A 25,431-nucleotide genomic window follows, 5' to 3' on the forward strand; every position below is an offset into this window, starting at 1 on the left:
TTATCTCAACCCACGAGTTTTTCTCACTCTTACCCTTCCTATTCTCTCCCCGTCCCACTGGGAAGGACAGGGGAGTAAGCAAGCGGCTGCGTGGGGTTTGGCTGCCTGCCAGGTTAAACCACGACACCCATCATTGCTTGACAATAGTCATAATGCATCAACAGTCCTTATATTGATCATGTCTCATTGTTTTGTTCTCTTCTATTTGTGGCTTCTTGTCTTAGAAGGCGGTTATTTTTCCACTTTTTACCGTGAAATCATGCACAGTTGGGTTTTGATCAATGTCTAAGATGCCTGAATGTTCCTGTTACAAGAAAAGTTAGTATAAAAATGAAATTTTTAACCATGCAATTTCTGATTGGTGTATCAGAATTTGAACGGATGTTTGAGGTTAATGTTGACAAATGTTAACTTCCCCTTACTTTGGCTTTGATGTTACTGATCTATAAATTCCTGATCTGATTTTAGTCTTCTGTGTGGCTTCTTTGAGATTTCTCTGAAGCATACAGTTAGATCAGATTACTTAGCAGTTAGAGATTTTTTGCATTTTAGAAAATGTTAAATTGTTCTTTCTGCAATTAGTGCAGCTCTTTGTGGGTTCTCTTCATTTTCCGGAGAACAGGGAGAATGGATACAAGCGTACTAGTATTTCATCCTAGAATATCACTATGCAAATGGAAGTCATACTGTAATAAACATAGCTTATGATTTATCTAATTTTTTTTTCTCCCAGAATTTCAAAGAATATTCCTACAACTAAAGATGTTGAACCTCTGCTTGAAATTGATGGAGATATACGGAACTTTGAAGTATTTTTATCTTCGCGAACACCTGTTCTTGTTGCACGTGATGTAAGAACCTTTTTGCCATGTACTGTAAACTTGGATCCCAAGCTACGAGAAATCATTGCAGGTGAGTATGCTTTCAAATAAATGGAAAATGACAATTGTATTATTTCTTTTCATTTTACGTAGAGCTACTTTGCATGTTATGCAGAATCCTGATTTGTTCGTCAAATTAGACCTTTCAGATCGTCCGATTTGCCATTCAGTTTCACTTAGTAGCTTTGCTGTAAAGGCCAGATCATACTAGACTAAAGCATCTCTTTTGGAGGGGGGAATCCACTGTTCTTGATTTGAAGACTACTTTAGCAGATGGAGGAAACCAATACACACAATGATATTTTAGTAATAGAGATGCAAGTTGACTTCTAGATCTTGGTTAATAATTTTGAATATCGTCAGTAAGATCCTGTAGAACTGAAGCCAGTGAAACAAGGTGGAACATCTCCATTTGATGTATACCCCACTAGATACCTGTGCAGTTGGTACCCATGAGTTACCTTTTAGTCTGCTGTAGTATGGTATTTAAATTCATCCTAGGGCAAGTGTTGTTCATTGTGCAGTGGTTGTTAAGCAGTTACCTTTACTTGCTTGTAGTCTCAAAAAATGCAGTCAGGTTCAGGTATGTTCTGTTCTGCAAAAACACTCCACTCAGCATTAAATGTTCCAACTGCTCACTGCTGTGGATTGATGTGACACATGGGATAGCACTTCTTGTCCAGTCTTAGGGATTGCTCTTGGCTCTGGAGTAAGGCTAAGGCAGCCTAACATTTCCACCTGTTAAGAGATGCTAAAGCTTTGAAGAAAACCAGAACTTTAAATTTAAAATAGGATCCTTATGAGTTTTTGCTATGACTGTCAGTATTCTAGGTGGGAACTGAATTCAGGTATTAATAGTTCTCTTTGCCTGTCTTTTCTGTCGTGACACTTTTCTTCAGTCCTCAGCTGGAATCCTTTTTGTTCTTACTTTTTTCCAGCTTCCTTCTCCGCACTTAGTAGCTGCACTGGGATGGCCTAACTTTGTTCACAAGCTCTATCTCATTAATCTCTTCAGAAACAGTACAGGTCTGACTATCGTATCAGACATACTTACCATCAGAGACACACTTGGCATGATGTATTCCTGCATTTCTTCCCATTTGGGTTGGGATTTGTAACTTGTTCTCTCTGAGAGAGACTTTTTAGAGGCATTTAATATGCTATGCAAATTTATGCAATAAATTGTCCTAACTCTCCTGTGTATATGTGATCCTCAAGAGAAATCAACCGAATGCATCTGAAAGTGACATTTGACGTTCTACTTGATGAATTCTGATTGGAGTTAAATACACAAAAATATACTGTCATGAATTGGCAAACAAATCAAAACTTTTTCAAATATTTCAAGCAAAATCTCATTCTTTTTTACCTTTTTATTTTTCAGATGTTCGTGCTGCAAGAGATCAAATGAATATTGGAGGACTTCCTTATCCCACGTTGCCTTTACATGAGGCACCTGCTAGAGCAACATCTCTGTTCAGTCAGCCTTCATCAGCTTGCTCTTCTACAACCTCTTTCAATGGACCTTTCAATAGCGGAGTTTTATCACCGCAACCTCATAGCAGTTACTATAGTGGTATGACAGGACCTCAGCATCCGTTTTACAATCGGGTAAATAATCGAGAACCATTTAACATTCTTCTGATTTAATCTGGTAATATTGCAGATGTCATCTATAAAGTATTAGAAGACCCATGCAAGTTTTATTTAGGAATAGAGAAAAGTCCAAAAGTTGGTAAATTTCACAGTAATGTTTAGTCACTGTAGTCTGGGGGAGAAATGTGATAAATTGCATCAGAAAAAGAAATTACACAAGGGGAAAAAGGTCAAATAATTTTGAGACACTGCTCAATTGTAGGATATTGCAGGGTTTTTTTTGGTTTTGTGGGGTAAACTGTGCTCAGTCGTTCACATACTTGCTCACAGACATCGAAAGGGATCCCAGCTTTTTCTTGATGACTTTGGTTAATAAATACAGAAACTCAAGTGGGGAGCTACATCACAAGAATGTATGTCTGTCTTCCCTTTTGGTTCTTTTTAAAGTTATTCTGGGATCTTTTCCCTAAACCGGTGTTGCACTAGTTCAAAGGTATTAACGTAAATTGCATAAAACATGCATTTTCGAGCTATTTGTGGGCCTCAGAAAACCCAGTCCTGGGCATGGCTCACTTGAAAATTGAATGAAGTACTTTACTATATAGTTGGATAGAGTCTAAAATTTCTGGTTTTGTGGGATGTATTCAGTATTTTTAAACTTTATTTTTTTACTTTTTTTTTCTGCAGTACTATCAGGAAAAAAAAAGTAGAAAGGTGATATAAGTCATAGCTTACTTCTATATACAGGAAATGGCCTCACCTTTAAGTAGATTTGACCGTAGGTAAATATTTAAGCTAGTAAGCTGGAAAGAAATTGAGTTATTCCTAAATCAGTGTTTGTTAACCAAGGTAGAAAAGAGTACATGTAGCACAGAACTTTTTAAGTTATCTGTTCTAAAATTATTCTTATATACCCTCAATACAGTGACAATACACTCTCTTGTTGAAAATAACTTAAAATTACATGTACTTTGAAGTAGTCCAACACTGATAAATGCTTGTTACATGAATCTACGTGCTGATACTAGCTCAACTTTGAAGTAGGTGTTTAATTGGAAGCCCTGTTTTTGTGTCCGTGTTACTGTACATGACAAGGTTTAAAGTATGGGATGATACAGAGTTGAAACTTGTATGGTTTTTTGGCTCTAATAAGCATTACAAAAGCAATTATTGGTGAGTCATAAGCTGTTCTAAGTTTATTTGTTCATTTGTATTAAGTGCATATATAGGCTTACAGGCATGCTTACTTTTTTGCCTGCTGAAGACTAAAATAATTCTGTTTTGGCCTTTCTCTCTGGAATTTTATACTGCCCTTCTAAGTTATAATTGTTTTTACTGTTTCACACTTTCAAAGATTGATAAAGAGCTATATTCATTACTTTGGAGTCATAAAGGTACTGTCATGAACACCACATACTGAGATAAGTGATGAGAACCTTATAATAGTAGAAAATTTAGACTGAAAGGGTGTTTCCTTCAGCATTTTCAATCATATTTCACTTCTCAGGTTTCTGTAAGAATGGTGTTTAAAAAAAGAACAACAACTGAAGAATAGGCTCGCCCCAGTAGAAGTTTCTGAAAGAGGTCTTGGATACCTGTATGACACAACACAATGGGTTCAAATGCTCCTGTGGAAATGCCTGAATTTTATGCAAAACCACCCTAAGTTCTAGGGATAGATGCCTTATTCTGACCAGTAAATGGTTCCTGTCCTGTTGTCTTTAAGCATTCATTTGTACTTAAGAAAAAAGCCTTTGAGCTGTTGGGAGAAAAAACTGTTTATTTTTAGGAAATACAATTTTTTTATTATGTATGTTTCTGCTTTGTTCCTTAGATGCTCCTATGTTATGGACCTTGAACTTCCAGTGACATTATCTATTCATTTTTGGTTTAAAACCCCATTCTCCCTCTGTATAGCTGTAAAGGAAAGATTATAGTCCCATTGAGCAGCTCTTCAACTTGGCACTCTGGCTCTCAGTATAGGACTATGCTGGATGCGTATATTTTATCACTGTCTAGTGCCTGGCTACAAGTTGGATTCAAGTTCAGCTTCTCAAAATCACTGCTATCATAGAGCAAGGTTCTAATGGGGAAGGTCAGAGCAGTAGGCAAGTCTAATTGAAATTTCCTGGGTGGGAACTAGAAATCATGGTATGTGAAGACTTTTTTTGCAAAAGAGGAGCAGGTTCTTTGCTATCTTGGAAAAATAATAAACACCACACTTACGCTTTATAGGCTATCTGCAAACTTGGAGAACAGCTCTACACTGGTTTATGCCAAACATGTATTTATATTGATCTCGTGTTTTCATGATTGCCATACTTCAAATGAAGATTGAGTCTGTAGAGTTCAAGCCTGTAATGGAGAATTAATCCCACGGTGGGGAAGCAGTGGAGTAACTGAAGTGGGCTCAAGGCATAATTAGAAATTATGAAAGAATTGTGGGATAATTGGGACAAATTGGATAATTTAGACAATTTTTTTTCATTGCTTTATAGTTTGATGACTCGCAACCAACAAACAGGTGCTCACTCTCTGTTTCAGAGGATAGTCTTTGCAGTGAGAGCTAGGCACTTGAATGCGGTATGATCATTAAGCATTTCATGCTTGCAGGTTTTCTATGTGGTTTAAGCTGTTAGTGGAAAACTGAGGCATTTAATTATTCTAGAAATAACGTGAACTTTTTTTGGAGAGAGTTTCAGTTTCAGAAAATACCGTAGAATCTGTGCCTTATGACAGTGAAATAGTTTTAAATAAGTGAATTTTCTGAGTCATCCTATACTAACCAATAAATGTAAGGCAAAGGCTAGGTATTGGTTCTCTTACCTATTTAAAACAAAACAAAACAAACTTCCACATTTAGACTAATGATTACAATGCATATCATGTCACTTCATATGTTGGAAGAGCATGTGAACTTTTTGTGGTAATCCTGTGAAAGGGTGTGTAAAGACTACCTCAGCAGCTAAGAATATGGAACCATTTGTATTTTCCAGAAATCACTCAAAGTTGTAGGATATGCCATCTAAGTAGTTGATGTAGGCAGGAATTAAACTTTAATTTCTCAATTCATTTACAGCTGCTTCTGAATGCAGAGGTTTTTTAGTCCTTATAGACAAATCCTAAGTGGAATACTTCAACAAATTTTACTTCTCCTCCCTCTTATATTGGCCATGGAGTCATAAAATCATTTACTCTATGCTGAATATGGTGCAGTAGACTACTCAGAATCTTGTCATGTGCAGAAACACAAACCAAATAGTATGTTCTGTTTTGTTAAATAGCTGGGTAATACAGTTTTTTAAATGCTATGTATAGAAACATCAGAAATCTGTATTACAGCCATTATTTTGAGATTTCTGTGTAATTTTTTTTAAGAACTGGGTAATGAATTGAAAGCAATGAGCACTGTAATTCTGCTTTCCTAAAGTCTAAAGGCTCTATTGCTTTCCATTACATTGCCTTAAAACAGAATTGATGAGATGAAAACCTTTATTTCAAAACCTAACTCAAATTCACAGATAGGTCAAAACAAAATTTCACAATATTGGAAAAGCAGTTTGTACTTCCTAACTGCATTGCCAGTTTTAAGTTTCGTAACTCTTAAATGCACGCTTGTGCATACACACACACAGAGGTTTTGTTGCATGCCAGTGAGTAGCATGTGAATTTCAGGGAACATGTTTTTACAGTTGATTTTAAAACTTGAAAGATTGGAGCATATGGAGTCCTCTGGAAGTATATTTGTAATTTTGAGATCTCTGTATCTTCTAGAAGTGACTTTATTAAAAGCCTGAGTTCTCATTTGGACCCTTTATACTGATGTGCTGATAAGACTTTTGGAAACTTGGATAATGTTTATTTTCTTGAAATTTGTTAGTAAAAAGGGATAAAAAGGAACCTGGTTATAAAAATCGTGATTAGAGTTAACTGATATTTGTGGAGGGGAAAAAAAAAGTATTTCTATTTTTAAAAAATGTTTCTGATATTTATTTTATGATAATTAACATTTTCCGTTAAAATGGTATTTGTATTGAACAACATGCATTGATGTATTCCCAACAAAACAAAGCTCAAATATTGTCTGCTATAAAAATCTATTTATAGATTTATAAAATCTAGTATTTGTGGAAGCCTTCAGATTGGTTACCACAAATATGGGAAGTTCTAGTGATGCTATTATGCATCACATTTTTTTCTTCAGTATTATGAAATTGTCTTCAGTACAGTTGTCTTCAGTATTATGAAACATTGTAAGTTTTACTAAGCATCTAATTTTGGGTTTAGCAGGTCTGAGAGAGTGAAATTATCAGAATTATCCTTACATGATCCTTTTCCCATACTCAGAACAGATGTTAGAGTGCAGCTACCAAAACCACTCCAACTCTGTTCCTCCAGAATACCATGCCAGAGCACCCACTGGCATTGAGGGATTTTAAAGAACTCCCTCCAGAGCTTTTGATTGAATTCTGTTCAATGCAAAAAGTAAAGAAAACTATTAGTGATTGCTATTTTTCACTTTATTAAACTCAACTAGAGGATGTGTTTTGTTGAAATAAGTTTTATTTTATTATTACATTTTGATTTGTGTAATTGTTTGTCCCTTTTTTGTTACATTTTTTTTTTCCATAGCCATTCTTTGCCCCATATCTTTACATGCCAAGGTATTACCCTGGCAGTTCTCATCTCATCTCACGTCCACCACTAAAAACGAGTTTGTCCAGAGATCAGAACAATGGCCTAGTAAGTATTTTGAAGGATAATTCAAATACTAACCTAGACAATAAATATAGTGAGTATGAAAATGAAGGTTATTAATGATGATTCACTATTAGATAAGTACAAGCACTATATTACAAATCGTTTAAGCAAAGGTGTTATTAACATGTAATGTAAAATGTATTTTGTTTTAACTTCAGAAATTACTTAGAGAGGAGAACCAACTCTAACATCCAGGTATCAAGATTAGAGGAGCATGACCTGTAATATTGGCAGGAAAATATTTAAAAGAAAATGCCAGCTGTACTACAGTAAAGAAGTTGATACAGTGTAATATCTGTATCTCTGTAAGAAACAGAGCTACTTGTAAATTTATATTCAAATTTTGTAAGGTAAAATGACATCCTTTAATGTTGTAGAGAGTACTAGAAATTGGAAGGCCAAAGTAGAAAGTTAAAAGGAATGTTTTAAACACTTAAGTAAAACAAAATACATTTTATCTTAAGTATGCATCAGTTGTAGCTTGGTTTTGTAAGAACATACAATTCAACTTTATTTACCCATTAAAAAGGAAAAACGAGCAGACTTTTCTAGCTTCCTATAGAATAATAAAATTCCTATTTAACAGTATTTATTTTACTGACAGATGGCTGTTCAAACGGAATTAAGAACTAAGGAAAGCTAAAAAAGTAAAAGCCTCACTTGTCAACCAGTTTATTTCTAGGATATTGATACAATGAGCAAAGCTATTAAAAGGTGGTAAAATCTTTAATCACTTAAGGAAAACAAATGTGTTTCTGTTGAATTATGTATTATTACGAGATCATTCTCATTCACTGTTTACTTCGTATTTTTTGTTGAGCCCTTAATCATTTTACCCAAACCATAATATTTTGTTGTTGTTAGGATGTTATCAAGGAGGATGCTGATGAGGGGCTTCCTTCACCCACAGACCCCTCAATGGTAAATGAGTAGTCATGTGGTGTGGAAATTTTAGCATCTCATTGCTTTTTCAGCAGTAATGAGTCTGCATTAATCATAACTGCAGTTCACTAACACTGCATCAGTGGCTTTGATGGGCAAATAGAGTAGTTGAAAACTAATGTAGTTCGTGAATGAATTTAAGAGCTAATATTTCACTTATCAGATGTATTATTTTTTTCCCCTGTAGTTTTCCCCTTGCCTTTCTCAGTAGCTGTTGTGAGCTTTCCGTAAAAAGAGTGTTGTGGTAGCTAAACAGAGTGAAGAATGACAGCTGGTCATTCGGTGCTTAGATTTTAGAATGAAGTGACTGTGTTTTTTCCGCTTTAGTCAGCTCTCTCACCTGATCCATACTTCTTTAGCTGGTGACATAAAGATATTGCAGTTAACACAGTATAAAGCAACTTTTGATAGAAATTTTAAAAAATAAAAATTGCTGGCCATAAGCTTATTCTTGAGTCAAAATGCTAACATCTACCTTTTCCATGACTTGTTGTTTTACCCTAAGTATTCACACAAAGATGGGTATCTGTTTTAACTCTGCCTGTGGGAATCAATGGAAAATCATGATTTATTACCAAAGCAAAGACGTTAATATGATTGTCATCATTCTCTTAATACTTGCTGCTAATAGTTGTTGGCAACAGTTACAGTTTGATCTCGGTTATTTTTTCTTCTAGTAAATCATCGCAAAAATGTCTATGCGATGAAAAAAACCCCATACAAATTCCACAGCTGTATTTAACTGCACATTACCTTCACTGAGCACCCATGTATGGGCGATGCAATGGAAAATGTACCCTAAAGTTCTTTCTTCCAGGTCATTAGCTACCTTGTGCGAAGGGATGACTTTGGAGTAAGTTTTTCTGGTAGTATATTTTTGGAGATGCTGATGCCTTCCCTGTGTTTGATTATTTATCTCAGTATCCCATTCTCTTTCCAGTCCTTTGCAGCTTGTCAGTGCAAGGAGAAAAAGTAAGGGCTGTTGAGAAAGTAATAGGGTGATGGCTGAAGTATGTGTGTATCCATGAGTGTGAGAAGGGCCAGACGACTGGAAAAGTGGGGTTTAGTCTCAGGGCAAAGTAGTGAATGAGCTCCAGCAGCAGACCTGGACCTGGTTGCTCTTCTGCTTGCTGCTCTGAGTGTGTATCCTAAGCACACATAGGCTGCAGTTTCAAGCAGCAGTTTAAAAGACCCATGTAGGTTATGTAGTCTATTGGCTGTAGGTAAGAAAATACAGGAGTTAGAACTTTAAAAGGAAACTTTGTTTGAAGTAACGATATTGGAGGATTTTATTAGATCTATTTTTGAGTTTAATTTATACTAGTGTGAACCTGTGTAGTACAGCATGTCAGATCATACACTTTTCTTAGACTTAGCAATATTTAACCTGCAGTGTAAATCTAAAATTTTGAATTTTTAAAAATCTCTTGGGTAGTTTGCAAGAATGTTGTTAGTCGGTATGGTATTAGAATAGAATAGACCAGACTATTTCAGTTGGAAGGAACCTACGACGATCATCTAATCCAACTGCCTGACCGCTTCAGGGCTGACCAAGTTAAAGCATGTTGTTAAGGGCATTGTCCAAGTGCCTCTTAAACACTGACAGGCTTGGGCATTGACCACCTTTCTAGGAAGCCTGTGCCAGTGTTTGACCACCCTCTCGGTAAAGAAGAAGGTGTGCCTGACGGAATACCTCATCAGGGTTTCATCTATTCTAAAAACACTTCTTTTGTAGACTTTATTGAAACTTCTTTGAAAGGAAACAGTATTATACTTGGTTTAGGTACTGCAGTTGCCCAGAGGTGATGGGTACAATAATCTCATCCAGCTATTTATATATCTCTTAATTGATGGGTCATTGCCACTGTATAAAGCTTTTACTTATTAAATGGATTGGTGCATGCGAAGTAATGAAATATACTAGAAAACTGTACAAAGTAGTTAATGAACACCAAGATGTGTAACTGGTTTGATGATTGAAAACAAGAGGAGTGTGTAGAATCAAAATTGTCCTTCATGCAAATCTGGCAAGGAGCCAGAAATGTTGCAATTTTACATCTGTGTAAACATTCTTTTGAATGTTCTAAGTTTTACAGGGCAAAACGCAGTTTCTTTGGGAGTATCAATTTTTTTTACACAGATCATCATTGCTATTCATTGCATGAGTTGGCAGAGCAGTGTTGAGGATGTTACGTGATCCAGTTAAGGCCCTGTTGTTGTAGTCAGTCTGACACTGGAGTTGACTGAGTTCTGAAATTTCAGATCTTAACCATTAGTCTTGTAAAATCAGTGTAAGTCTAGGTTAGCTTAGTGGAAATCAGAACTATTTTGAAAGCAGTCATCCTGTATCAGTAATCTGACTTCTGTGACCTTCTATATTTGGATTCTGTGGCTGGTGATAAAACTTGTCTATCTCAGATCGTTTACTGTTTCTTACTGAATGGATCAAAACATAGATGTCAAACCAGTAAGTTTACCAATACCATCTATGTGGTTGTATCAACATGAAGGTGCATTGCACATTTTAGGGTACCGGCTTAAATCACTAATGAAAATAGGCTTGACTTAAGATGTCAATCTTTGCATATCTGTGATGGAGGCAAACATGCATTTCTGCTGACTTTACAAATGGTTATTTCTGACAGGAACTGCAAAAACTTCTAGAGTGCTCTTCTGAAAAGTTCATCATTGGATTGTAGTGTTACCAATATCTGTTCATAGTATCCCCTATTATGTTAGAAATCAAACTAGCATTAGCAGTGCTTATCTGTCATAAACTTAATCGTGTGCTTTAGTTTGCATTGTTAATTATGACTTGTTAAGATGCAGCTTGCTGCGATATAATTACTTTGTTTAAATACATTTTTCATACTGCATTGAATATATAATACCTTAAGATGTAGTATGTGTGCTTTGAATGAGAACTAACATGGCCCAGAGCATGTAGTGTAGATAAACGTACAATACTCATTAAGAAACTGGAAGTGCTTTTCAAAAGTTTGAGCATGAATGAAAATGTGTGGCAGGGGAGTTTTCTTACATGGATTTTCCAGGTGCTTTTATCTGGCATTTTTGTGCTTTGTACTTGTTCTTAAAAGAAGTACCTTTTCAGTTCTGTGGGTGGTGGTAGCTTTTTTGGGGGGATGGGGGGTGTGTGCTTAGATACAAGGTTTCAAAGTTATTTGAGATACATTGGTGGTATACTGTGATCTTGAAGTGGCAGGAGAATGTTTGGTTAAAAGCAGGATTTTCCATCAGAAACATAATGTAAAACTTTTATGCAAACAAAATACAGCAAGTATTGCTTTTTTACAAGTGCAAAATGGAGTAGTCTGCTCATAGGAAAATAGTGTTTGTATAGCATATACTAAATGTATATTCTGAAGGTCTATCTTAAAAAGTTTCATCGCATTATGAAAATACCCTGTTTCTGTCCTAACACTGATTTCCTCTGTTTACTTCAAAGCATGTCATCTGTATGTTCAGCTTTTCTGATGTCACTTTAAGCTGTTGTTTCTTTTCATTCTGTTTTGTCCTTTTCTCAAAGCCGTGTAAGTCTGGGTTAAACAAAAACAGACAGGTACAGCCACTTTCTGTGAATTATCATTCACTTATTTCAGAGTCATTTCAGAAGCTATCATACTGGCGCTTCATGCTGGGCTGTCTGTAAACTAATGCACATTACTAGCCTTGAGGTTTGTTTTGACAAGCTGCTTTTAGCTTTTGCATGGCAAATACTTTTCAGACTAATGTTCTCTGAGCATCTCTAACAAAACCACTAAGGCTGAAAAATGTGTCAGTTTAAGTACAGTTTTAATTCACTTACATGATGACAGTATCCCTAAAGCTATTACATTACTTATTCTTTGGGGAGTGCTTTTTATAAAGAATGATTTGGATTAATGTGCATCTATTTCAAACAGTTCACACTTTAACAAAAATAGTCTAAATATTTTAGCGCTTTTCTGTATTTTTTTTACACACAGAAAGAAGAGTTTCTAAACTAACTCTTAATGCATGCAGAAAGAATGACTTGTTCTTGATTGTTAAAAAAATATTTTGATCTGAAGGAGAATTGTTAAGTTAGAAGTGTTTAAAACTTTTCTTCATTTATTTGTAGATATATGGTAGGTAATGTATTTAATAGATTCAGAGAACAAAGGCAATTGCTTACACACATTGCTTAGGGATCATTTATTTTAGTAGTTTAGTAGTGCCACAATGTAATTTTGGCTATAATGGTTTCTTTTATTTTAATTGATAAGCTTTCTTTCAAAAAATAAATAATATTTGAATTAATTTAATACCTTTTCTTTATTGATGTATTATCTAACTCATACCAATAGTAAATAGTGTGCTTATGGGGAAATAATAGACAAAACTGGTATTCTGAAGAAAACTCAAAAGTGATTTTTTTAAAGAGGAAAAATAGAGATGTACATAAAAGAAGTATATGATAAATAGTTTACGGATGAAGCTTCTTCCTGTCATCTTCATCAGTTTGATGGTTGGCTTATATCCTTAACATGATAAGGATTTTAGCTGTGCTAAAAATCAGACTAGATTAAGACCTAAATTTCCTCTTTTAGATGCCTAATATGATAATTAATTAGGTATTGTAGGCACCTAATTAGGGAGACATTGCAGAATCTGAAAAGTAACTGTCTTGTCCTCAGAAGGAATACCAAGCCCCTAAGTTAGGTGCCTAGACTGTAGTGGAATTATAATGCTTAATTTTCATGCAATGATTTAGGTAGACTACCTACCCAGAAAATGGAGTATATATTTTGTTTGTTTAGCGTCCAGTTGGTGTCACATAAAATATAAATGGTCAAAGGAACAAAGATTAGTGCTCCAGCTCTGTTTTCAGGCAAGTGTGCGAACTGCTAGGCTTAGACTCCCCACAACCTCCTGTAGTGTTCTTAAGTGAAGTTTGCCAGTTTTAAGTCCATTTCAAGCACATCTGGCAGAGAACTTCAGGGAAATTACATGTAATAGCATCTAAACTTTGAAACTCAGAGTAGCTTAGGTGGGGAGTGTGCCTACCTCCCCAGATCTCTGATAACAATAAGTTAGAAATAACTCTGAAGTTAAATGGTAGTAGATAATGGGTTTTTGGATTGCGGCCTTGGAATTAACAGTTGAATAAATTGTTCTTAAATATCCTGGTTTAGATAATTCAGATATGGTTAATGCCATTCTGTGTGATAATCCTTGGTTTCATAAGCAATATATTTGGATCTATTAATTTATATTAATTCTGAAAGATTAAATAATTTTGAAGTAATTAAATAAAAATGGAAAAAGTATTGTGACTATAAAAACAGTCTTAATTGGTGATCTATAAAAACAGTCTTAATTGGTGATATGAGGAATATAGTCAAACTTGGTTAACTGAAGTCTGGATAGTCAAAATGCACTTTTACATCCCAGGGTTTACGCATGTGGTGATGAGCTCTGAAGCTTTAGAAGCTCTTTTGCATCCTCCCAAAGTGAGCTTCGCTTGGTGCATGGTCTACAGTGCTGAAACCAAAACTTCACGTTCAGAAAAAGGGGAGGGTGCAACCTCTCTCCCAGGAGGAGGGCGTACAAGTATTTCATAGCTGATAGAACTGGTTCTGATTTTGCTTTTAGGAATTTGGAATCACTGGCGTAACTGTTTAGAGCTTTGCACTTTGCTCCTATTTAATGCACAGGTCCCCGTCCAGGGAGAATGTGGGTTTTTTTGAGAACATACTGTCTTAGTATACTGACTACCTGCAGATGCATTTGTTTTGGTTTTCCACGCTTTATTTGAAATTCCCAAAAGCTGGCAACATTAGTAGGACAACTTCTGTGTTACAGATCTGAGTTGTGAATTATTTCTACCTAAATCATACCAAAGTTTGAGATATATAAAGCATCCTCATAGTATCTTGGAGAGCAGTGGCGGTGCTGCTCTGTGTTTCTATACTGTGGTACACAGCCCCTTGTCTGATATTGCATAAATGGAGCTGAAGGAACCTCTAGAAAATGGACAGATGTTGCTAAAATTACCCAATGAATCCAAGTAATGGAGGAGTTATGTTTTAGGTCATCTTTCTCTGATACTAAACCACGAGTTTTTAAGACGGGAAAAGCTAAGTTTTGTCTGCATTATTTAAAAAAAAATAAACAAACCCAAAACCAAACTAACTACTAAAATCAGGGGGAAACTCTGAGTAAAGGTGAATTTGAAATTGATTAACCCTTACTTAATATTTCTGATTTTTATGTTGCTTTTCTTAAATAACATTATTTAAGAGAGTTATTTTCCTCACATAGGCAGGACTCAAGATGCTGTGTTCTTTCTCATATAAATACCTGTAATAAATGTTTCCTAATATATAGATAGTCTGATAGTAATTTAAAATGCCTGTGCATTCTTATTCTCATCTCTTAATTTTAAAATGTAGTTGAACACAGCTTGATCTGTGTTAGTGTATATTGTGAAATTCTGGGTGTACTCAGTATTTGAACAAATCTTACGTGCACGTTTTCTCACTTCTTACAGGGAGCAGGAGCAGGCACAGGATCGACCGCAGGAGCATCTCATGTGTCTCTGAGCACAATGAGTGTGGAAGCTGTGTGTGACAAGCTAAAGCAGATAGATGGTCTGGACCAGAGCATGCTACCTCAGTACTCTGCAACTATAAGAAAGGTATCAGCTGAATTTCATTTATATATTTAGTATCTAAACATGGAGATACACAAGGAAAAGGAAATACTTAGTTGCCTCTTTTCTTGAAAATGTTTATTGAAACACATCAAATGCCAAAACAACATCCTAACGTTTATGTGTGCTAAGTTTGGAGGACATTTTAATACAAGCATATATTTTTCAGAGAAAATGTTCTCTCTCAGAAAGGAAAAACAGACTCAGAAATATAAATGCTGATGAGACTGGTTGTTTTGAGAAAAGAAGCAAGGAAAACGTTTTCAAAATTGCGATGTGTGGATAAATAGGGTTGCAAATGTGTTCTATATCCAGGTAGCAACAGCCCTTTTTTTTTCCCCCTGAGAAATTGGCACATCTTTTCTGTTGTAAATGAGTGGTGAAGATGGTTCTATTCCTCTCTTATCACATTCCACATCTATTTGCTTCAGAAGAAGGCCACTGTACATTTTTCTGTCACTGCTCTTTTCTTTGAGACATTAGCACAGAATCATTTTTGTCTTTCACTTCACTTTTTTTCACTGTTCTATGTGCTGCTTTTACAAAGAAAGAAGGGAAAAATATGAAGGTTGTCATTAGTGAATGTTTTTGCTGAGCTCACTTTGTCCTCATACCTATCATATCTTAAAAAATTCAGGGAGGACATTGATTCAAGGATTAAGAGGCAGTTTTATTATAGGAAGCTTCAGCGGTGTTGCTTAAAGCAAGGAGTAGGATGTCAGATCGCAGGTCATTAAGTGTAGCTGCAAAAAATTCCAGTTGCTTCAGTGGCTCAAGAGTGCTAAAAGAATGTGCTCATCAGTTATCTCTAATGAGATTCCTCTTATAGTAAGAAATGCAAGAATATAAATAAGTTATATGATGTAAAAAGGAAGAATGAAAATGGCTCAGCCTGGTCTTTTTCCTAGTTTGATTAAGACCATCTGCTGCGATATGGGAACAAAACCACTGAGGTCCTTAAGATTGAGCAGAGCTCTCAACTTGGGTCTTCCATTTTGTGGCTACTCTCCTAAGACATAGCTCCTCTTTTACATTCTGTCCATCTGCTGATACATGGTATAAAGAGAAGTACCTCTCATTGTTATGTAATGAAAATGGTTCTGTATTGAATTTGGTGTTGTTGGAAGTTAAGCACTATATAAACATGCCTAACATAAGTAATCACCTTCCTCGAATATAGATGGTGTTTATGCACTTCTGTGTTGATCTCTGAACGATGATGAAAATTAGAAAGAAGTCTAGTCTTCTATCCCTGGCTATTTCTGATGATGGGAGGAATATAAGCCTGTATTTACGCAGGGAAGGGAACTTAATGGAGGTGATGCTTGATCTTATATGCCTCAAGCCAGGGAGTCAGATGATGCCTGGGACTTAATTGTCTGATTATCTTCAGATACTTGGGCGTCTGCTGTCCGTTTGTGTTCTGAGTCTGAGAAATCTAGGCAGATGAATGTGGTTTATTGTCTGTGAAATTTTCTACCACTTATGTGTTGTTTCCTTATGTCTGTTTATAGAACACAATCATATTGCCTTTCATATACACATTTTTGATGGGTTTAATATTTTCATTTTTTCATGACACGTAGGTTCTTCTTGTCTATAAGCAATCATCAATAAATATTCTTTTATAAAAACACGTGTTTATTATATAGGATTGGACTTAAGTGTGATGTTGCGGAATTTCACTAGTAGTCCCCATCAATATATCTAATTTTAATTACTTTTTTAGTCTGTTACTGCCACGCCATAAGTCTTGTATCAGTAATTTACATTATTTAGTTTTGTTGTTTTAGGCAAATATCAATGGCCGTGTCTTGGCTCAATGCAACATTGATGAACTGAAAAAAGAAATGAGTATGAATTTTGGTGACTGGCACCTGTTCAGGAGCATGGTAAGACTTTCTCTTCAGTATTCAGGTCATCATAACTTAGTCTTTTTCATTATGAACCTTATCTTTTTTCCTTTCCTGTTGCTTTCTTGTTATCATCATCTTTAAGATGAAAAGTATCGTCTTAAAACATGCATTCATTTATTATTTTGTTACTTTGTCTTTTTGTCTTGAGCACTTTAATGAAGAACTGGTTGCCTATGGATTTGCATCTTAATTGATTGTGAACTCTGAAGTTTTGCCTCCTCTTTTTGTAAGATCTGTTTTTCCTGTATGGGTTCCCTTTTCCCTTTTTAAATTTGCCTATTTTAATGAAATTGTCAGAACTTAATTCTCTTTGAAGCCTCTCTCCTTCTGTTAAAAGTTAGTCAGGGAGTTCAAAGTATATTAGTGCGAGGAAGTGGACAGCCAGGCTGTTAGAGATGCATGGCACACAATTGCATAAGCATAGTTTTTAAAGAAACTTAAGCTAAAAATCAAGCCCATGAGATAAATATACAATATTCGATTGACTGCAAGAATGCTGCATTGCATACTGTTATTGAAGCATATATAGAGATATCTAGTTTCCCCCATTTCCTTCCTCCTGGTTTGAGAGTAAATGACAGTTTTACAGTGAGGGTTATGCATCACAGAGAACTGTGTTTTCTCTTAAGTGTTTTTAGTATATTGCCAGTTTTCTTTCTGAAAATAACAGTATATCTCTCAACTGCTAAATCAGTCTTGAAAACACTGAGAATTACAAGATGAGATTTATTGTTAGATTCAGGTTGATTAAAGCTATAAAACAGAAGTGTTTCGTTTTGCTTTTAAGTTTGTAATTTATCACTTGCCTGGTTTTACAAGAACTTAAGTGTTTTGTGGCATGTGAGTTCTTTTAAGGGTCTGAGCAGTAATAAGAATAATTTGTAAATACAAAAAAAATTCTTGAATATTAAAATGTGATTTGCAGTGAAGACAATGAATGCACTAGATCTGTAAACAGATTTTTCTCCATACTTTTCCATGATCACAACCACATACGCAAGTACACTTTTACAGTTATGAATTCCTTTTTCCTATTTTTAATAGAATTCTTCTTTAACAGTTTTGAGAACTTCTCCTATTTATATAATTACATTTATACTGTCTCTTTTTGTGTGTTAAGATACTTGAAATGAGAAATTCAGAAAATCAGGCTGTTCAGGAAGATCCTCGTGGAACGACTGAACATGCTACCACTGCAATTCCTCATAGTGAACTTACTCGTCGTCCTGGGCATAACACTGAGTTGCCTCACACTGAGCTTACAGGTCTTTCTGGACAAGCTCCCTACACGCTTAACTTCAGCTTTGAAGAACTCAACACAATTGGTCTTGATGAAGCTCCTCCGCGCCATAGTAACTTAAGTTGGCAGGTATTTAATAGAGAAATGTATTCTGCTTGCTTACCTGTACGGTAAAGGATTTTTTCCGTTTTTGGATACAGACTGGTCAAAAAGTAAGTCTGTCGTGACAATTCACATACCTTCAGTTCTCAGTCTTGGCAAAGACCAGTTTTGCAGAGATGTAAACTCTAACCACACTCTCTGAGTCAAAGTCTTTAGTCTTTGCTATCTGAAAACTATTCATCTGTTCCAGTAATCACTTTTAAAAAGAAAAAAATCAAAGTTATCATGCTTTTCTCATCTAGCTTAGGGCAGCGTCCTGCAAGATTTCTGTTTATTGTAGTATTCAGACTTTGTGTATGAAATATTTTAGCTATTTACTAGCCAGATGTTATGCTATTCAAAGGATTACAGATACATTTATTAGTTTTTTTTAAACAGACAACTACAGCGCTCCGTGACATCAGAACCTTGTCCTGACAATGCATAATCTATTCATAGACTCCAGAGCTGACACCCTTCTCTAACTATGGTTTCTGCCGTAGGTTATGGTCAATTTTCTTCTGTATCCTATGAAATCACCCGAAGTGTGTGATTTTCTTTTGCCCTTTTTAAGAAATAAGACAAATCAGTTGCTATCTAAATAGTGATTAGAATTAAAAAATAAAACATGTGACCCCCAAATCCAAACATTTAGCAGCTTCTTTCATCTCTGGAAGTCTAAATTAGAAAATGTTGAAGGTGCATCAAAATAGGAAGACACCCCAAATTACTAGCTATAGGTGATATTTTTAATATTCAAAATTGTCACTGAAAAGAAGTTTGGGATATATATCCCAGAGATAGAAATCTATCTCAGATATCTCTGTGTGTGTGTGTGTGCATACTTGTGTGGGTTCGTAGGATCCTGATTACTCTTACTGCCTATTTCCAGCAACGGAGTATCAATGTTTGTTTTTCCAAATCAAAGTGGCATGACTCACATTTCTTATATTGTTTTTGTGTCAAAAGCACAGAAAGAAGTACAAGAAAATCTTTTTTAAAACACTCTTTAAAATGCAAGTTTAAATAAGTAGTGCTTCTGATGCCCATATAGTTATCTGAAGTTGAATCAAAAGAATGAGAAAGGTAGTTTGTCCTCCAGAAAACATTAGAATTCACCTGTTGGAACTTTCAAAGCTGATACTGATTAAAAAAGAATACTGCTGCTTCTCTGTAAAAAGGAGTACTACTGGAAATGCACAACAAAATCAAATATTTCTCTTTTTGGTGAGGAACCATAGCTGCTGTGAGTATGGATAAATAGTAGTGAATATGCATAAATAATCAAGTGTTAATATTTCTGAGACACTTGCATTTTGCTTTGGGCATTGAATTGCTTAGGAGTCGTGACAGATAGAAGTCATTTAAACACCGTTTTCCTTTAGTTAATCATGTTTAGCTGTTCCCCAATATTCTATATACAACATTATTGATCTTACGAAAAGCTGTGAGTAATACTTGTTTAGTAACATAGAGGGAATAATGAAATGGTAACCTGCAGATCTCATGTATGTTGCTTGCTGGGGAGGTTATGAGCATCTTCTGAGAAGGAAAGAAACATGTTGGTTTGCATTGTATTCCAGTGCAGAACAAGAAAAAGGAAAAGATGATGAACAGAAACAAGAAAGATAAGAAGGATGCCTATAAGAGCAGGAAAAAGGTGGGGGGAAGGAGAAAAGAAAAACAGAGGGTGAGAAAGAGAAGGATGAATCAAGAGGGTATATCTATATGATTAAGCAGTTCTGTTCTAAATCCTAAATTCATTCACAGTGTTTGAATCCACACATTAATTTTCTTGTTTACATTTAGCTTGTTAAAATTACCCAAGCGCTTTTAGGTTTTTTTAATAGCGTTTTGTAGTAGAAGGTAGGTTTTTGAAACATGGTTCATTTTCAGTGTTGCCCCAAATAAGACATAACACCTCGACAGTCTTTCAAAATCTCATCTCTTGTGCACTGCAAAGTTGAGTAGGCTTCCTAAAGTGCTTACTGCTTAAGTCAATGCCTCAGCTCCAATGCACTGGGCACTGTATATCTTTGTCTTGGTGGTAGTGAGCAGCCTGTTATATGCACAACACGAAGCCATATGTTCAGCCACAATCCACTCCTTTACTTTGTTCAGCTCTGTGATAGACTTTGGTTCTAGCATTTAATAGATGGCCTAGCATCCTATGCCTATGGAGTTGTCTGTGTGCACACTAAAAGAGAGCAGAGGTGGGGGCAAAGAGGAATATGTTTGTCCGAGAGCTGATTTTTCTGAAATCAGCTGTATGCAATGGAATTTTGCCAGGATATATTGAAGTATGTAGGATGGGGGTCTTTTAAAAATGTTTTTAAGAGATGTTCACCATTTAGATTAACCCTTGCTGTCTTTCTAATATAAAATGCTAATTTTGTAAATGTACAAAAATGTATTAGAAAAGCCCATCTTGACATACAAATTCAATCGTTATAATTATATACTCAAAAGAGTTAGCCTCAAATGCACTGGGTAAAATGCTTGTTTTGTGGAAATCTTCCGTAATGGGGACCAACAATAAGAATACATTGTAAGTTTAGTGAATGTGTGTATGGTTGCATATATATGATTATAGTAAGCATATTTTAATTATAGCATTGGCAATTTCACTTGCATAACCTATTCACAGCAACAAAAAAATCATTTACACACATGCTTGATGCTTTGAGTTATTTAATTTTAAAAGATCAGTAGAAGTAAAAATAAATAGTGCATTTAACTGTTATCTCTTTCTTTTCTTTCTTTTTTTTTTCCAGTCACAAACTCGTAGAACTCCAAGTCTTTCAAGCCTTAACTCTCAAGATTCTAGTATTGAAATATCAAAGCTTACTGACAAGGTACAGGCAGAATACAGAGACGCATATAGAGAGTATATTGCTCAGATGTCACAGTTAGAAGGAGGCGCCAATTCTACTACAGTAAGTGGTAGGTCCTCCCCTCATAGCTCAAGTGCTTTCTATATGGGGCAGAGTACATCAGGGGGTTCCTTGCATTCCAGTGCAGAACAGGAAAAAGGAAAAGATGGTGAACAGAAACAAGATGATGGAAGAAAGTCCTTCTTGCTGAAGAGGAATGATGTTGTTGATTACAGTACTTCAGGTGTTTCTACTAATGATGCATCTCCTTTGGATCCTATTACTGAAGAAGATGAAAAATCTGATCAGTCTGGTTCCAAGCTCCTCCCAGGAAAGAAGTCTTCAGAAAGAACAAGTATTTTCCAGGCTGCAGATTTAAAGCTTAAGGGAGTTACTCTCCGGTATCAGAAACTTCCAAGTGATGAAGATGAGTCAGGAACTGAGGAATCAGATAATACTCCGCTTCTTAAGGAAGGTAAAGATAAGAAAACAGATGGCAAAATAGAGAAGCAGCCCAAATCTCCAGAACATGGATCTGAACCTATTAGAACCTTCATCAAAGCAAAGGAGTATTTGACAGACGCCCTTCTGGATAAAAAAGATTCGTCTGACTCTGGTGTAAGATCCAACGAAAGTTCTCCAAATCATTCCCTCCATAACGAAGGAGCAGATGATTCACAGCTTGAAAAGGCAAATCTCATTGAGCTTGAAGATGACAGTCACAGTGGAAAGAGAGGAATTCCGCACAGTCTTAGTGGCCTTCAAGATCCAGCTGTGGTTCGCATGTCTATTTGCTCAGAAGATAAGAAAAGCCCTTCTGAAAGCAGCTTGATAGCAAGTAGCCCAGAAGAGAACTGGCCAGCTTGCCAGAAAGTCTATAATTTAAATAGAACCCCTAGTACAGTAACCTTAAATAATAACAGTGCTCCAAACAATCAAGCTAATCAAAATTTTGAAGAAATACAAGGTATCAGAGATTCACCTCAAATTATCCTGCACCCTGGCTCAGGTTCCACTTCAACTGCGGTTCAGAATGAGAACCTCAAGAGCGTTGCTCACAAACGGAGCCACCGTTCAAGTTATACCAGGCTTTCAAAAGATTCATCAGAGCTCCACACTGTTACGGCCTCAGAAGGGGCTGGTTTTGGAGAAGAAAGAGAGAGTATCCTGTAAAAAGCAGCCAGGTTAAAACAGAGTATGCTCATGAATTGTAGCTTGCTTGGAATTCTTTGTCAGTGTGTGGTTACATTAAGCTCTGTAGTTTAAGCTTTCAATATTGTAATAGAAGTTCTCTAGATTATTTTCAGTCATTTTGTTGGAGAGAAGAAGTAATTTTTACGAGAAGCAAATTACTTCAGACCTTCCCCACATATAAAAGCAGTACTTATCAGCATGGAAAACCAGTTCTTTGTTAAGACACTGTGCAAAGGTTTGGTCAGGGGCAGATGTTACAGAAGTAAGTATGGTTTAATTATCAAAATTATGATGTGATTTTACTTTTCTGTTGGGATATGTATTAGTTATCCCTTCTAAACATTCCAGTTAAATCTGCATACTTGCAAGTAAAGTTAAGACTGCATCTTTGCCGTTTGATGCAAGAGATGCCAGAAGATTAAATATCACAACCTGTGACACCCTTATCAAACTTTATGTTAATTAGTGGATTAATGTGTGCAACATATATTACATATGTTGAAATTTGAGTGTTAAAACACCTGTTCGGCTAAATGTACACTTTTACTCTATGTTCAGTAATTGCTGTTGACTTTGTGAACTTTGGGTAGAGTGGTGATAAGGTTTGTAAGGAACATTGTCTTGATGTGTTATTGGAATTGGCAGTTATTTGTAAGGTAATACCTTATCATTGATTTAGTGGATCCATTATTTATTATAGGTACATTATTTTACAGTCACTGGTCTAAATAGGTGTAACCACCTGAGCTACATTAAAATATTGTAAGGATAATGTATGGATGTTATGTCTGAACTTATGGAGTATCTGTTGCTGTGCGTGATCTTTCCTTGGTACAGTGTTTATCATTTGGTTATGGAAAGAAAAATAAGCAGTGTTTGCCATTTTAAAAATAATGCATACTTTTTGGAATCTTGTCAGAACTCTATGCCAGCTTCTTTATTTCTCAAGTACAGTGTTTGAAGATTTTTATGTCATCTGAGTAATGTACCTGAATGTTATTGTAGCAAATACTTGTACTGTCCAGTGAAATCTGCATGCTTTTGAGGAAGAATTGTTCAAACTAGACTCTGGTAGTACAAAGAGAATAAAAAATAAATTGGCATGTTGGGTTTGTGTCCAAATTTCTATTTATTGCGGTATTTTGTTTCTTCACTTGATAAAAATGTTATGTCCATGTTGTTTTGGTTAAAGTACTTCACGGATTTAATTAAAGAGAATGCATTAAACCAATATTGTTATTAATACAATACTAAATAAGCATCAAGCATAAAAATACATTTGATAAATGGAATTGCCAAAGCAGACGTTTCTAAAGGAAGTGCTGTGAGCTGCAGAGTTGCGGCCACCTCCCGCTAGTCCAAAGCAGTAGTCCTGCTGTTTGTGGCAGTTAACATGTGCTGGTAGTTCTGCACAGCTTTGTTTCTGTCCTAGTGCATCTCCAACCAGATGCCTCCAGTTGGGACCATGTGGTCGTGGCCTTTGTTATCCAAATCAAAAGGATGCTTTTCTATGCCAGAGTCAATAGAGGAAAACTGGCTTTATCTCGGCTTGCTATTTTTTCATTCTATGGATGTCTTATACTTACAGGACTGGAGACATTTTTTTGATTCTGTTAAATTGGTGCCTTATTTGGTTGAATTAAAATTTACCCATCAGAGTGTTACAGCAGTACTGGAAACTTTTGTGCACATATCTTTATCTATTAGAAAGATTCTTAGTTTAACCAAAAAGCCTCCCAAAACAAAGTAAGAAGCCCCCAAAGCCTGTGTAACTTCATGATATTTTGCCGAATTTTTGGGAACAGTTTTTTGGTTTAGGTTCTTCCTATTTAAAAAAAAAAAAAAACTACATCACTGCTTTCTGAAATTTTTGGGATGTAAAAGCTTTTACAGAAAGATACTTATAAGTATTGTTTTGTAAGAGAGGACAAGAAGTGTAGCCTTCTTCATTTAGACGTATTCACAGTATTGATGAAAGGTACCAATTATTTCAAATAATTTTGTCTGTTAAAGTCCTCAAATAATCCAAATGGATGAATTTTAAATTTTCATATGGTTTTGAAATCTTTTTTTTCCTGAAAGTTTTATCCCTCAAGTCTTCATAAAATACCAAAATTGGGATGAAATAGGTAGTTGAGTGGAAAACTTTTCAGTGTTTCTCTAATGTATTCATTAATACCAGTAATTGCTTGGCATCACTAAGAAACAATAGTTACAAGCAAAGTGTCTCTGTAAGATTGTACAGGGCTTAATGTAATACTCTCTTTGGGTATGTAGATCCATCTCCCGCATGGGATGGGGGTATCTAAAATCATTTCAGTTCTCAACAGTGGTTCAGTCCTGCTTCCTTTAACCGCAATATATGGTAATGCATGCTGTAGTTTATATAATCATATGTGTTCATGGGCTTGTTATTTAATGCCTTCCTAGCAAAGTTCCTAGAATCAGCAAGATATGAGTGCTTCATAGCCAATTCAAGGAGAGTATGCTACAAAAGCTGTTTAATAATAGGACAGTAAATATAACTGACACTTAGAATCTACTTGCATAAAAATAACTAGACAGAGTGCATTGTTCTTCTCCGTTGAAGCATCTTTGTACTTTTTTTATACAGGTGTTCATAAGCAAACAGAAGAAAGTGTAGTACTCTGATAAAGGGAGAGAGGAAAGAGAGAGAAGAGAGAAATGGATACAGCACAGTAGTAAGAAGTATCTTAGTACATAATAGATATATACGTTACTTACTGTACATGTTTAATGAATTTTTCACATGTAGAATATGAAAGAATAGCATTTGCAAGAATTAAAAATACACTGCAGTTTCATAGCTGAAACTTGTTTTTTCTCTACCACAGTTGCTATGGTTACTGGCTTGCTTAGTTTGTTGCACAATTCTTGGAGTTAAGAAACCATAAACAATTTCCAGTGTTGAAATATTAAATGTTAGCTCTGTGAGTTGTGGGGAATCATGGAACCCAAGAGTTCCATGGAGGATGGAAATGAATGAAGACTATAAAACAATAAGACAACTGCAAACTTATTTCTGGTACTCACCACTTTCCAGAACTCTTGTAATGATAGTTTATGTATCCACTCTAATTTTGGATGACTGAGCACTACAGGAACTTGAAACCACGACTTTTTTGCCTAACTGAATCTGAAGAGCACAGTTTGGCTTGTCCTCTTGTTCTGA

At 35.6% G+C, this 25,431-nt stretch overlaps 1 protein-coding gene across 8 annotated transcripts in view; it reads left to right on the forward strand.

Annotated features, from left to right (window-relative positions):
* Positions 1-23,341, forward strand: part of KIDINS220 (kinase D interacting substrate 220) — an 80,596-nt gene extending 57,255 nt beyond the window's left edge. For 6 of the 8 annotated variants that reach the window (XM_075145102.1, XM_075145107.1, XM_075145108.1 and 3 more), the window contains 8 exons: positions 734-912; positions 2,266-2,492; positions 7,110-7,220; positions 8,103-8,159; positions 14,713-14,859; positions 16,668-16,766; positions 17,911-18,159; positions 20,946-23,341. In XM_075145102.1, the coding sequence (XP_075001203.1) occupies positions 734-912; positions 2,266-2,492; positions 7,110-7,220; positions 8,103-8,159; positions 14,713-14,859; positions 16,668-16,766; positions 17,911-18,159; positions 20,946-22,217 (2,341 nt within the window). In that variant the 3' untranslated portion in view covers positions 22,218-23,341. The remainder of the gene's footprint in view (positions 1-733; positions 913-2,265; positions 2,493-7,109; positions 7,221-8,102; positions 8,160-14,712; positions 14,860-16,667; positions 16,767-17,910; positions 18,160-20,945) is intronic. The other 2 variants (XM_075145104.1, XM_075145106.1) reach the window with 2 other exon arrangements.
* The last annotated feature ends 2,090 nt before the right edge of the window (positions 23,342-25,431 follow it).

The sequence above is a fragment of the Calonectris borealis genome, chromosome 3 (assembly GCF_964195595.1).
Source record: "Calonectris borealis chromosome 3, bCalBor7.hap1.2, whole genome shotgun sequence".
In the NCBI taxonomy this organism is placed as follows: domain Eukaryota; kingdom Metazoa; phylum Chordata; class Aves; order Procellariiformes; family Procellariidae; genus Calonectris; species Calonectris borealis.